Source organism: Dendrobates tinctorius, unplaced genomic scaffold (assembly GCF_039654945.1).
Source record: "Dendrobates tinctorius isolate UK_male_01 unplaced genomic scaffold, ASM3965494v1 ptg000111l, whole genome shotgun sequence".
Taxonomy (NCBI): Eukaryota; Metazoa; Chordata; class Amphibia; order Anura; family Dendrobatidae; genus Dendrobates; species Dendrobates tinctorius.
Window position 1 is genome coordinate 26,502,963 of NW_027361779.1, and position 13,611 is coordinate 26,516,573.

The 13,611-nt window shown below is 44.3% G+C and overlaps 1 protein-coding gene across 4 annotated transcripts in view; it reads left to right on the forward strand.

The window, feature by feature from the left end:
• RNGTT (RNA guanylyltransferase and 5'-phosphatase) overlaps positions 1–13,611 on the forward strand; it is a 601,184-nt gene that overhangs the window by 252,073 nt on the left and 335,500 nt on the right. For all 4 annotated transcript variants that reach the window (XM_073589590.1, XM_073589589.1, XM_073589588.1 and 1 more), the window contains exon 11: positions 476–640. In XM_073589590.1, the coding sequence (XP_073445691.1) occupies positions 476–640 (165 nt within the window). The remainder of the gene's footprint in view (positions 1–475; positions 641–13,611) is intronic.

Sequence of the window (13,611 nt, forward strand, 5' to 3'; positions counted from 1 at the left end):
CACAGTGCGAAAAACCAGTCCGGCGTTTGGAAAAAGCGTTGCATGCAACGTTTTTTCCAGACGCCGGACCCGCAGTTTTGACCGGATCCGGCAAAAAAACAGACGAGCCGCATCCGGCGCCATGCGGTGATAATGAAACTCCATGGGAAAAAACCAGACCTGGTGGCAACAGCGCCGGATCCGTTTTTTACACATTTCGCCGCATCGCGCCTAATGCAGAAAAACTGACATGTGGAAGTAGCCTTAGGTAAGTTGGGTAGAAGATAATGGCATACACTTTTATTGGCTACTTAAATATTTTTTGAAAGCTGCTTTATTTTTTTTCCATAATAGTCATTGTCTCTCAATTCTGCTATTAGAATTAGGTTTTTGTTCTCCTTCCCAAAGGTCAGCACATTGCAACATTTTTCCTTGCCTAGTCTATGCTGCTAAACCTCTAGATTTCTTTTTAATTGCCCACATTGTCATTTTTCAGGGCCAGCCTGTTGGGGACTGTGACTTTAACATCCGTCTGGCGTGCATTGAAAAGGAGATTATTTTTCCCAGGCATGAAAAAATGAAGACTGGACATATAGATAAAACGCAGGAACCTTTTAGTGTTCGGAATAAGCCATTTTTTGACATTAACACAGCAAGAAAGGTATGTGTATGAACTAAAATGGAAAAAAGTTACACATTATTTCTTCCATATCTAGGGTATGTATAGAAGAGTGGTTCCCTTATGTTTGCAGTTGCATCACTCTTATATCAGTGTCTATCTAGAATCAATTAAAAAGGGTCTTGATTATAAACATTTTGACTTTTTATATGTCAGGATACTACAAACATTATGAAATATCATAGTAGCCCAACACGTTGAAGACATCCATTTAACCGATATATCTTGAGCTTTTCGGTAGATTTTCTGACTTATTCATTTAACAGATGACATGGTTGATGGACATGTTAGACAGTTGCCTAACAGTGCTATCAGTTCCCCATTGTCTATAATAACATTATTTTTCTGGATATGTCCTATTACATATCCATTACAGTGATTCCATTGGATGCAGCCGATAGGCATCTTTCACAGTCTGCAATTAATATGTATGGATATGTGCACACACTATTAGCAGTATATTTTCCAGCACCAAAAGTCAGTATTAATAGGAAAAACGCTGCATAACATTACACATGGTTTGAAGCCTTTTTGTGTTAATTTTTTATGCGTTTTTACTTGTTTTTTCTCCTATTCATTTGAATTTGCGAAAAACGCTGAAAGAATTGACCTGTTACAGATTTGAAAAAATGGTTTGATGGGATCGTAGCCTAAGTAGGTAACCGTATTGCTACACGAGACGGAAAGTGTCAAAGCCGGACTTCTAAATGGTCATCGAACAAGACAACTTCATTTTAAAATAATTATTTTTAAATAATTTGCATACAGCCTTTTTTTTAGCAAATTATTAAATTAAAGGGGTTGTCTACTGCCACAAGAACCCCTTCTCATCCCTCATGTTTGGCCCCGTTCATGTAAAAACGCCTATACTCACCATCAGTGTTGGCACTCGTGTTACCAGGGTAAAAAGAACTAATGCAATAAGTAAATTAAAAAAACAAAACAAAAAAAAAATATATATATAGATATATATATACAGTGGGGCAAAAAAGTATTTAGTCAGTCAGCAATAGTGCAAGTTCCACCACTTAAAAAGATGAGAGGCGTCTGTAATTTACATCATAGGTAGACCTCAACTATGGGAGACAAACTGAGAAAAAAAAATCCAGAAAATCACATTGTCTGTTTTTTTTCATTTTATTTGCATATTATGGTGGAAAATAAGTATTTGGTCAGAAACAAGCAATCAAGATTTCTGGCTCTCACAGACCTGTAACTTCTTCTTTAAGAGTCTCCTCTTTCCTCCACTCATTACCTGTAGTAATGGCACCTGTTTAAACTTGTTATCAGTATAAAAAGACACCTGTGCACACCCTCAAACAGTCTGACTCCAAACTCCACTATGGTGAAGACCAAAGAGCTGTCAAAGGACACCAGAAACAAAATTGTAGCCCTGCACCAGGCTGGGAAGACTGAATCTGCAATAGCCAACCAGCTTGGAGTGAAGAAATCAACTGTGGGAGCAATAATTAGAAAATGGAAGACATACAAGACCACTGATAATCTCCCTCGATCTGGTGCTCCACGCAAAATCCCACCCCGTGGGGTCAGAATGATCACAAGAACGGTGAGCAAAAAATCCCAGAACCACGCGGGGGGACCTAGTGAATGAACTGCAGAGAGCTGGGACCAATGTAACAAGGCCTACCATAAGTAACACACTACGCCACCATGGACTCAGATCCTGCAGTGCCAGACGTGTCCCACTGCTTAAGCCTGTACATGTCCGGGCCCGTCTGAAGTTTGCTAGAGAGCATTTGGATGATCCAGAGGAGTTTTGGGAGAATGTCCTATGGTCTGATGAAACCAAACTGGAACTGTTTGGTAGAAACACAACTTGTCGTGTTTGGAGGAAAAAGAATACTGAGTTGCATCCATCAAACACCATACCTACTGTAAAGCATGGTGGTGGAAACATCATGCTTTGGGGCTGTTTCTCTGCAAAGGGGCCAGGACGACTGATCCGGGTACATGAAAGAATGAATGGGGCCATGTATCGTGAGATTTTGAGTGCAAACCTCCTTCCATCAGCAAGGGCATTGAAGATGAAACGTGGCTGGGTCTTTCAACATGACAATGATCCAAAGCACACCGCCAGGGCAACGAAGGAGTGGCTTCGTAAGAAGCATTTCAAGGTCCTGGAGTGGCCTAGCCAGTCTCCAGATCTCAACCCTATAGAAAACCTTTGGAGGGAGTTGAAAGTCCGTGTTGCCAAGCGAAAAGCCAAAAACATCACTGCTCTAGAGGAGATCTGCATGGAGGAATGGGCCAACATACCAACAACAGTGTGTGGCAACCTTGTGAAGACTTACAGAAAACGTTTGACCTCTGTCATTGCCAACAAAGGATATATCACAAAGTATTGAGATGAAATTTTGTTTCTGACCAAATACTTATTTTCCACCATAATATGCAAATAAAATGAAAAAAAACAGACAATGTGATTTTCTGGATTTTTTTTTCTCAGTTTGTCTCCCATAGTTGAGGTCTACCTATGATGTAAATTACAGATGCCTCTCATCTTTTTAAGTGGTGGAACTTGCACTATTGCTGACTGACTAAATACTTTTTTTCCCCACTGTATATAGATATATATATATTGGACAAAGTATTTTGGTGGTCTGTGACCAGAGTGAAAATCCTAATCTTTCCTGCATTATAATAGTTAATAAAAATGAAACAGTAACTTGTGTGTCCCAGAATGGGTAAAGCAATGGCACATTTATCACATATGTCAATTTTGCGAAGACTGAATTACCTTACTCTTGTTCTTTTAAACAACAACTCCATTCATCCAGAAAACTAGCAGTACTTGTGCTGCGTTGTTAGAAGCCATCCAACACCAGACTTGATATTATTAGCAGTCTGCTCTTGTCAGACAAATCCGTTTTTAATATTTCTAATTTCACAGATCAGTAGCTCTAGCGTTGAAAGAGGAAAAAAAAAGTTTAGAAACTTTAATTGTATGACAGAGAACAGGCGCTAAGACTATAAATCCTCTGTTATCATCCAAAATCAATTTTTTTTCCTATTCGTGTTGACATGAAAACTTACCATGTCTAGGCTGCTCTCTGTCATAGCCTAGAAAATGAGTACAATTCGTGGTTCTCTAACGCTGTCAGTGCCACTGGTGAGAGGAACAATTGCCTGCAGATACCTCCCAAAGAGCAGACAAGATCAGGAAAGATAGCGGAATCCTTCTCTCAACGATGATCATGTTTCATCCCGGTAAATGATGAGGCTGATGAGAGATAAGGGCCGCTGTAGACAGTGTTTTCTTATCGCAACATAACGGTCTTTATTTTTGTGCCGTAGTATAATAGTTGGTTGATTTTACTTTTCTGTTCTGATGAAATGTTTATATCTACAATGGTGTTATACCTGTATTTCTTCCTTAGTATGTTATGAGGACATCATAACAGAGGATATTGGGACCCCCCTCTATTAACTACGGAGGTGCACCACAGTAAGGAGCGTCTCCCTTTCCACATATGCAACAATACATTACACATCACCTGTTTATGGCCTCTAATCGCTGCAACTTTGCTGTCTGTGGCAATTTGTAGCCGGCACACTGGCGGAGGTCTTACATCCCTTATATACCTCCCATGAAATGCATAACCCACTAGTGAGGTGGGCGTTTCATTGGTGGTATATTAGAGATGTAAGACCAGCCTTGCAATGTTTTATCGACAAGTGCGTGGAGCTCCTGTGGCTGGCTGAATCCGGGATGACTGCTGGCTCCTTGGCCATGTACAGTGCTCCAGTGAGGCCAGGAAGTGTACGCCCTGCTTCACCGCATATCACCAATCTGTGACTGCAGACTTCTGAATCTTCTCAGCGCACGCATTGCACGCTGTCGGGATTCTCTGCTGTCAGCGGCGAGAGCATCCAGCCACATGACTGCAAGTTTGCATACTTCCAGCTACATTCTTACTAGACATGCTCAAGCCCCTCACGACGCAAGTGAATAGAGCAAGACTACACACGACAGTTTGTAATGTAGCCGGAAGTATTCAAAGCGCATAAATCAGCTCACGTGAACGCCTGCTCTCTCCGCCAACGTTAGAGAATCCTGACTGAAGGCTGGCAGACTTTTGGGATAGATACGATGTTTTGATTGCCGATTATTGCAACGTTGCAGCAGCCCCCCAAAAAGTAATTCTGAAGTTTTTATTTTTTTCCCGTTATTTTATTTACTGATCAGATTCATTTATTTTATATTGTGATCAAACTTTTATACTTTTAACGGAGGATCATAATCACAGACATGGGGGTCTTCAGCAAACCACCGGCTGTTATGACAACCCATTGACGCCTCGTGACCACATGACTGACACGCCAATGAGACCGTGGAATGATTCACCCCTCTGTCCTTGCATGTTAAATTTCGCTGTCAGAAATTGACCGTCATATGCTGGGAAAGGCAGGAACAGGACCCTTGACAAACAATTTGCCGATAGCTGCTACTGCGCAAGTGCTGGCGGCACCGTCTTGGAGGAGAAAACTACACAAATGATACATTTCCCCTTGTGTGTACTATGAATTTAGAAACTGCGGTATTTGTTTCTTTTGTGTGTCATGTACATTGATTTTTAGACTCACGGTTTCCTGGCAGGAGAAAGCAGGGTAACCTGTGTAGCTAAAATCTACTATGCATAGTAATCATTTATTACGATCATTATCCCCTTCCCACAAATGGATGTATGTCAAAATTGCAAGTGGTTGCCCTTAATCTGACTGTTATGATTTTGGCGTGGCATGGCCTCAGGAATTGTGCCCATCAGTAGTGTTAGTTTGTCAGTCCATCGGCACCCCCACAGCACAATCGCAGGATAATAATTCTTGCTAAAACAACAAAGAGGTCTAACAATGGCCTCCATGTCTGCCATAAACCTCAGCTCTGCTGTATGTTGTCAATGTGATCACAGGATTGCATGTTCAAGTCCTCTCGTGCGACTAGGAAGTATTGAAAAAAATCTTTTCAAGTGTAAAATAAAAAAAATGCATATTAAAAAAAAAACAACTAAATCACAACTATAGTAATAAAAGTGGTTTATTTGTAACAAACAATAAAAATACCCAAACCTTCTCAAAAACATATTTAGTATTGTGAATTTGTAATGTTATCATTTCTCTCTCACCCATGACAGCACCACGGAGAGAGGGGATCCGCCCTTCAGGGACAGGAACCTACAGATAAAAAGGACGGTACCTCTCCTTCGCCTTCAGTTGGGTTCCTGTCCCTGACAGAGGACCCACAGGATGGTACCTGTTTCCTTGTACCTGAATGTGCGGGGCCGGCCTGACCGGTGCATGGCAGCGGGGAGGCCCCTGCCATGGGAAGGTTTGGTTCCCGAAGCTGCCACTGCTGGGGCCGATGCGGGCTGCCAGGTGAGTGGGCAGGAGAGACGGTGGAGCTGCCGCTCTGGAGAGGAGGTCGGGGCTCGCAGGGACCCGGTAAACATGCGGGCGGCGCCATGGTACAGAGTTGTACCAAGATGGCAGCTGCCCCGGAAATAGAAACCGGCTTCCGAGTCCCGGGAACCGGCGCATGCGCAGGAGTACTCTCCCCGATGAACGCGGTGCAGGATGGGAGAGTGACATCACAGCCGGGAAATTTAAAATGGTGGGGCTAGCAGCACTCCTGGCTGGAAGCGATCCTGAGCAATGGGGGATAGCGACCAGCAGCAGGAGCAGCAAGCCAGGCAGCAGCTTAAGAAGCAGCAGCAGCACCACCACCATCATCGGGAACGAGACAGGAATGGCCGTTCCAGCAGTCACTCCACGCAGCGCAGCACGTCAGCTGCAAGGAGCAAATCGCCACAAGGAGGTCAGCCTGTACAGGACCTGACTCCATCTCCCGAATCAGTACCTGCAGCCGCATACTTCTAGGTGAGTGATCTCCGTGAATGTTCACCATTGTAATAGAATCCCTTTCCCTTGATAGGGAAAGAAGAAGGGGAAAAAGAACAGGGAATGCCCCACTTGTACTAGACCCCTACCTATATCATGGGAGAAAAAACTTTGCGAGTCTTGTACAAAAGAAGTCCTCTGTCAGGAAACTCCGGATTTCGCCTCTGACTTAAGAGCCGCAATCAAATCAGAGGTTCGGAGTGCCCTTACATCCCTTAAGCACAGGGACAAATCGAAAAAGAAAGACACAGTAGTGACCTCCCAGTCGGACTCTTCAACGTTGGGGAAATCTCGTCTAAAACTTCAGAATCCGGTTCCTCATCCTCAGACGAGGAATCAGAGGGGCATCACTGCTTTCCCCTAGAAGAGGTAGACAAGCTAGTAAAAGCAGTAAGGTCTACCATGGGGGTGTTGGACCCTAGGCCTGGTAAAACTGTCCAGGACATAATGTTCGGGGGACTAGGCCAGAAAAAACGGAGCGTGTTCCCGCTAAATGAAAATGTTCAGGGGCTAATCCGAAAAGAATGTGACAAACCGGACAGGAAAAACACAACAGTCCCTTCCCTTAAAAGGAAATATCCCTTTGATGGAGAGGCGTCCACGTCTTGGGATAAGGCCCCGAAGCTCGACGTAGCCGTCGCAAAGGCCTCAAAAAAATTCGCTCTCCCCTTCGAGGGCATGGGCACCCTCAGGGATCCCCTAGATAAAAAGGCAGATACTTTCCTTAAAGGGGCATGGGAGTCAGCAGGAGGTAATCTCAGACCAGCCATAGCAGCGACATGTACCTCAAGATCCCTAATGGTATGGGTGGACCAACTAAGGGAAGGGACGCCAAGGGATAAGATCCTAGATTCTATCCCACTAATAAGCGGAGCAGCTGCCTTCTTAACGGACTCATCGGCTGATTCAGTCCGACTAGCGTCCAAAGCAGCAGCACTCTCAAATGCAGCCCGAAGAACACTTTGGCTCAAAAGTTGGCCAGGGGACCTACAGACAAAAATGAAAGTGTTCAATCCCCTGTGAAGGGAAATTCCTTTTTGGGGAGACATTACATGACATCCTACAGAAAGCAGGGGACAAGAAGAAAGGGTTCCCGAATTTGGGGCCTGCAGCATTTAAGAGGCCCTCTCGGAATAGAAAATTTTTTCACAGGAGACCACCGAGAGAACATAAATGGGACGACAGAAGGAAAGATAGAGGTTTCCTCTTTGGTAACTCGTCCTGAGACAAAAAGCCCTCTAAGTGTCAGTTCGTCCAGGGTGGGGTGATGGCTAACCTGTTTCCTTCCAGCCTGGAAGGAAATTTCAAACAACCCATGGATATTAAACCTAATCCAGGATGGCCTAAAAATAGACGACCTCTCTCTCCCACCTCAAAAATACATAACTTTGCTAAGATCCAGTATGCAGGAGCAGGAAGCCCTAGAAAACGAGGTCCTAAACCTGGTTAAAAAAAGGAGTCCTCCAGGAGGTTCCCCTGCAGGAAATGGGCAGAGGGTTCTACTCACCTCTTTTCCTGGTGACCAAACCAGACGGCACCTTTCGGACGATCATAAATTTGAAAAAATTAAACAGATACGTCAGGAATCAATGCTTCAAAATGGAGTCGATCAGGTCCACCACCAAAATCCTGTTCCTGAACTGCTTCATGATGGTATTAGACCTCAGCGATGCCTATTATTACGTTCCCATCCACAAAAACTCCAGAAAATATCTAAGGTTAGCCGTCTCAATAAAGGGCGAGGTAAAAGAATTCCAGTACAGAGCCTTGCCGTTCGGAATATCGGTAGCCCCACGGGTGCTTACCAAAATAGTAGCGGAAATGATAGCCCATATAAGGGAGCAAGACATAATAGTTCCGTATCTGGACGATTTTTTTAATAGCAAGCAGCTCGGCCCGAAAATGCAAGGAACAGAGGGAAAGGGTGATGCACATTCTACAAGGCCTAGGCTGGCTCCTAAATCTGAAAAAATCAAGATTGGAACCCAGCAGAGTACAGGAATTCTTGGGTCTAACACTGGACTCAAACATTCAAGAGTATCGCCTCCCAGACCGAAAGAAAGAGAAAATCGCTCAAATGATAACAAGAGCAACCCAAAATCCCTCCATGACATTAAGGAAAGCTATGTCACTACTGGGTTCCCTATCCACCTGCCTGCCAGTAGTCCAATGGGCTCAGTTACACACAAGAGAACTCCAGTGGGACGTATTAGCCAACCAATCAGCTGTAGGGGGACACCTAGAGGGTCTTTTTACCCTACATTCAAAAACTATTCATTCCCTAGCTTGGTGGAGAAACCAGGACAATCTTTCCAAAAGGGATCCCATGGGTAACAAAAATAACACACATAGTTACCACAGACGCCAGTCCCACAGGATGGGGAGCACTCATCAACAACGAGGTGGCTCAGGGGGCGTGGGGAGACTAAGAACTAGAAGCCTTCTCAAACCAGAAAGAACTGTTAGCAGTGGGCTACGCGCTAACACGCTTCCTACCCCTGCTCCAGAATCACCATGTCCGCATGTTTTCGGACAATCAAGTCACAGTGGCCTAGGGGAACCAGGTCCCGGGCCCTAATGGACACATCCTCCAGAGTCCACAAACTAGCAGAGTCAAACCTGCTATCACTGTCGGCACTACATATCCGAGGCACGGAGAATCAAAGGGCAGACTTCCTGAGCCGCACCCAACTACGGCAGGGGGAATGGGTACTAAAACGGTCCTTTTTTCGGCAGATTGTAAAAAGGTGGGGGGCCCCGGACATGGATCTGTTTGCTGACTTCGGAAACAAAAAGGTGGAAACATTCTGCTCCCTAGACCCCAGGGGGAATCCTCTAGCTCTGGACGTATATATGCTCCCATGAACGCATAGTCTTACATACGCTTTTCCCCTGATCATGCTTATCCCGGCAGTGCTAAGAAAAGCCAGGGAGGACGGGGCAAGAATGATACTAATAGCCCCCTTCTGGCCCAAAAGAACCTGGTTCTCCTGGATAAGAATGCTCTCGGTAACCGACCCATGGATCCTACCGGATCTCCCGGACCTGCTATCGCAGGGCCCAGTGCTACACCCTCAGGCAGCGAACCTCCATTTAACAGCATGGAATTTAAGAGGGCGCTGATGAGGGACAGAGGATTTTCAGAGAACCTGATAACTACATTACAAAAAAGCAGAAAACCGGTTACGATGAGAGCATATGGAAGAACATGGAAAAAATTCTTATCTACTTCTGGGGTAAAGGTTCAGGACGGGGTTCAGATAGATAAGGTCCTAGAATTTCTACAAAGGGACCTAGAACGGGGTCTGACGGTCAACACATTAAAGGTCCAAGTAGCGGCTTTAGGCGCTCTTTATAACCACGATGTGGCGGGTAGCCCCTGAGTGGCACGGTTTTTTAAGGCTGCAACCAGATCCAGGCCAATAGCTAGTCAAAGGATTCCGTCATGGGACCTGAATCTTGTATTGTCCACAATGACAGGCCCTCCGTTCCAACCCATTCACTCGGCATCCCTCAGAACCCTGTCATTTTAAAACGGTACTTCTGGTTGCACTAACATCAACTCGCAGGGTGAGCGATATTCAGGCTCTGTCAGCAGGGCCACCTTTCACAAAAATTTTACAAGATAGTCATTTTAAAACCTGACCCGGCCTATCTACCAAAAGTGTCATCACATTCTCATAGATCCCAAGAGGTAGTCCTTCCTTCCTTCTGTCCAAATCCTAAAAATGAGGAAGAAAAATTTCACACCTTAGACGTGAGGAGGTGCTTAGTACAATATTTAGAGGCCACCAAAAAATATAGGAAGGAAGGCTCTCTCTTTGTATGTTTCCAGGGACCTCGGAAGGGACTAAAAGCATCCAAGAGTACCCTGGCAAGATGGATTAGAGATGTGATTGCCCTGGCATTCATCCAGTGGAAATACCATCCCTGGTTAAAAGCTCATTCCACAAGAGCGATGGCGACCTCATGGGCTGAAAGATCTGAGGTATCAATAGAACAAACCTGGTCATCACCTTCGACCTTTTTCAGGCACTATAGATTAGCTCTAGCCTCTATGTCTGATCTGACCTTCGGGAGAAGGGTCCTTCAGGCGGTGGTCCCTCCCTAAGCTACCAATCTCTGTAATTCTGTCCGTGGTGCTGTCATGGGTGAGAGAGAATAGCTTATTTACTCACCGATAACGGTGTTTCTCGGAACCCATGACAGCACCCGCTTATTCCCCTCCCCTTCACAAGTGTGGTGAGCACGTTTTACTGTTTGTAGAGTGTTTCCTGATAAATAAGCAATATTCTAATGCTGTGTATATATTTCTGTTGTCTAACCTGGAGACCCTCTGATGCTCTGTAACCAACTGAAGGCGGAGGAGAGGTACCGCCCTTTTTATCTATAGGTTCCTGTCCCTGAAGGGCTGATCCCCTCTCTCCGTGGTGCTGTCATGGGTTCCGAGAAACACCGTTATCGGTGAGTAACTAAGCTATTATTGTGCATGGTCAATGCTGTAAAGAAAGGGAAAAACTTTGCCAGAATTAATGTTTCTGTTCATTTTGCTTCACAAAAAAAGTAAATAAAAATGCAAACCTCTGAAAATTTTTAAGTGTTAGAATTCTTGTTTTATGTCCCTCCCCATAAAGAGTTATTAAAAGTTTATTACGAAGCACACCAAAATGTTTCCATTGCCAAAAACAACTCAGGCTGTGGTTACATGGCATTTCCCCATACATTCATTGCTTCGTCGGGACCACTTGACTTATTATTTTTTCTGGTCAGGTTATCAAATAAATCACGGACGATATTTTTTATGGACACATTGCAAAACTATAATAAATCATTATGCTATAAGTTACACATATCTACAGCTCATAATTTTGATATGAGAACAATCAGCTGCAGTCACTGTAAACTGTAAAATTATGAAAATTATAGTAAACAAAATTCTGTATACCATAAATTTCTTCAGCTTCAAATAAATCACGGACACCTTAAAAATGTCTATAAGGGAAAAAAATGCTCTATTTTTACGAGCTGTCCTGGAATTTCGGTATGGTTGGCAACCCTGGTCAGAGATTACCTCTGAACCCCCACAAAACGGTATTCGAGCCTATACGCTAACTGGTACACCGACAGTAATGATGCAGACAGAGTCACAGTGTTCTCTGAAAACATTTTCAACCCGTATATGCTTATTTGGGGAGGATCACAATATGTACAGTCTTACATTTTGCTGCAAACCTCAACTAGACTTATATGGCCGAAAATGATGCATAACCAAGCACGCTGTGACTCCCGTCTGCCTCATCATAGTCAGTGGCTCCTTTAGCGCATACGCCCATATCTCGTTTTGCCGGGGTTCTGGATATAAGCCCCAACTGAGGCACTGAACATAAGGGCAAACATGGTGTGAACCCTGAAAGAGGAAGGTAGTGAAAAACAGTACATATAGCATATGAGAGAATCTTGTATGTCTATCTAATATAAAAGTAAACAACATACTGCCAAAATGTACTCAAAAGGACTGTAACTGACCGGTTGTGAAAATACACATAGCAAAGGGGGGAGGACGAATCCAGAAACAACCACTGGTCATAGTAAAATTGCTTTATTAGAAGTGTTTAAGGCAAGGAACAAATACAGCGTGCTTTGTAACTCCCTGACGAAGGTGTTCCGAAACGCGCGTTAGGGCGGGCACGGGGTCCCTCTGTGCGCTAACTGCTACTTTGTCCAGGTAAAATATATTGACTGCAATTATATGTTATTTGATTTTTGCTGGATTGGTTGCCTTCACCTATGCTGCTTATTATTACACTATGTATGGCACATTAAATTATGCTAGCTGTTAGGCTCCTGTCACATCTGTTTATATTTGACTTTGCCATGAATCATGGATATAACTTATAATGTAGCAATGGCAGTAGTGGTTCTGTGTGTCCCTATTTTTTGGCAATGTTTTTATAGTTACAAAGCACGCTGTATTTGTTCCTTGCCTTAAACACTTCTAATAAAGCAATTTTACTATGACCAGTGGTTGTTTCTGGATTCATCCTCCCCCCTTTGCATGGTGTGAACCCTGCCTAATCCCGAAAAAAGACAAGCCCTCATATGGCGGTTTCCAAAAAATTTGAGTCCTAGAACATGACATTAAGGTTAAGTACCTACGATTAGTTCTTGACACTAAGGCTAAGTGCACACGCTGCGGATTGGTCTGCGGATTTTTTATCTGCGGAACTGCAGGTGAAACCGCAGGTAAAATGACCTGCGTATTGGCCTGCGGTTTTACCTGCGGTTTATCATCTCTACAATGGAGGAGATGGTAAACCGCAGCAGAATCCGCAGAAAAGAATCAACATGTCCATTCTTTCTGCAGATTGGAAACCGCAGCAAAAACCACGCGGAAAATTCCGCACCGTCTGCACTGCTGTTTCCATAGGATATAATGGTACTGTACAACGCAGCTAATTCTGCTGCAGATCCGCAGGGCCAAAACCGCTGCGGATCCGCAGCGTGTGCACATACCTTTAGGCTATGTGCACATGCTGCGGTTTTTGCTGCGGTTCTGCTGCGGTTTTGGCCGCACAACTGCAGCAGTTCTGCAGACAGTATACAGTAGCATGTTATCCTATGGGATTTACATTCTGCTGTGCACATGCTGCGGATTTTTAACTGCGGAAAAGCTGCGGTTCTGCATCCGCAGAAAGAATTGACATGTCGATTCTTTTCTGCGGTTTACCATCTCCTCCATTGTAGAGATGAAAAACCGCAGGCCGGTCATTTTACCTGCAGTTTTACCTGCAGTTCCGCAGATAAAAAATCCGCAGACCAATCCGCAGCGTGTGCACTTAACCTTAGTGTCAAGAACTAATCGTAGGTACTTAACCTTAATGTCATGTTCTAAGTACCTACGATTAGTTCTTGACACTAAGGCTAAGTGCACACGCTGCGGATTGGTGTGCGGATTTTTTATCTGCGGAGCTGCAGGTAAAACCGCAGGTAAAATGACCTGCGGTTTATCATCTCTACAATGGAGGAGATGGTAAACC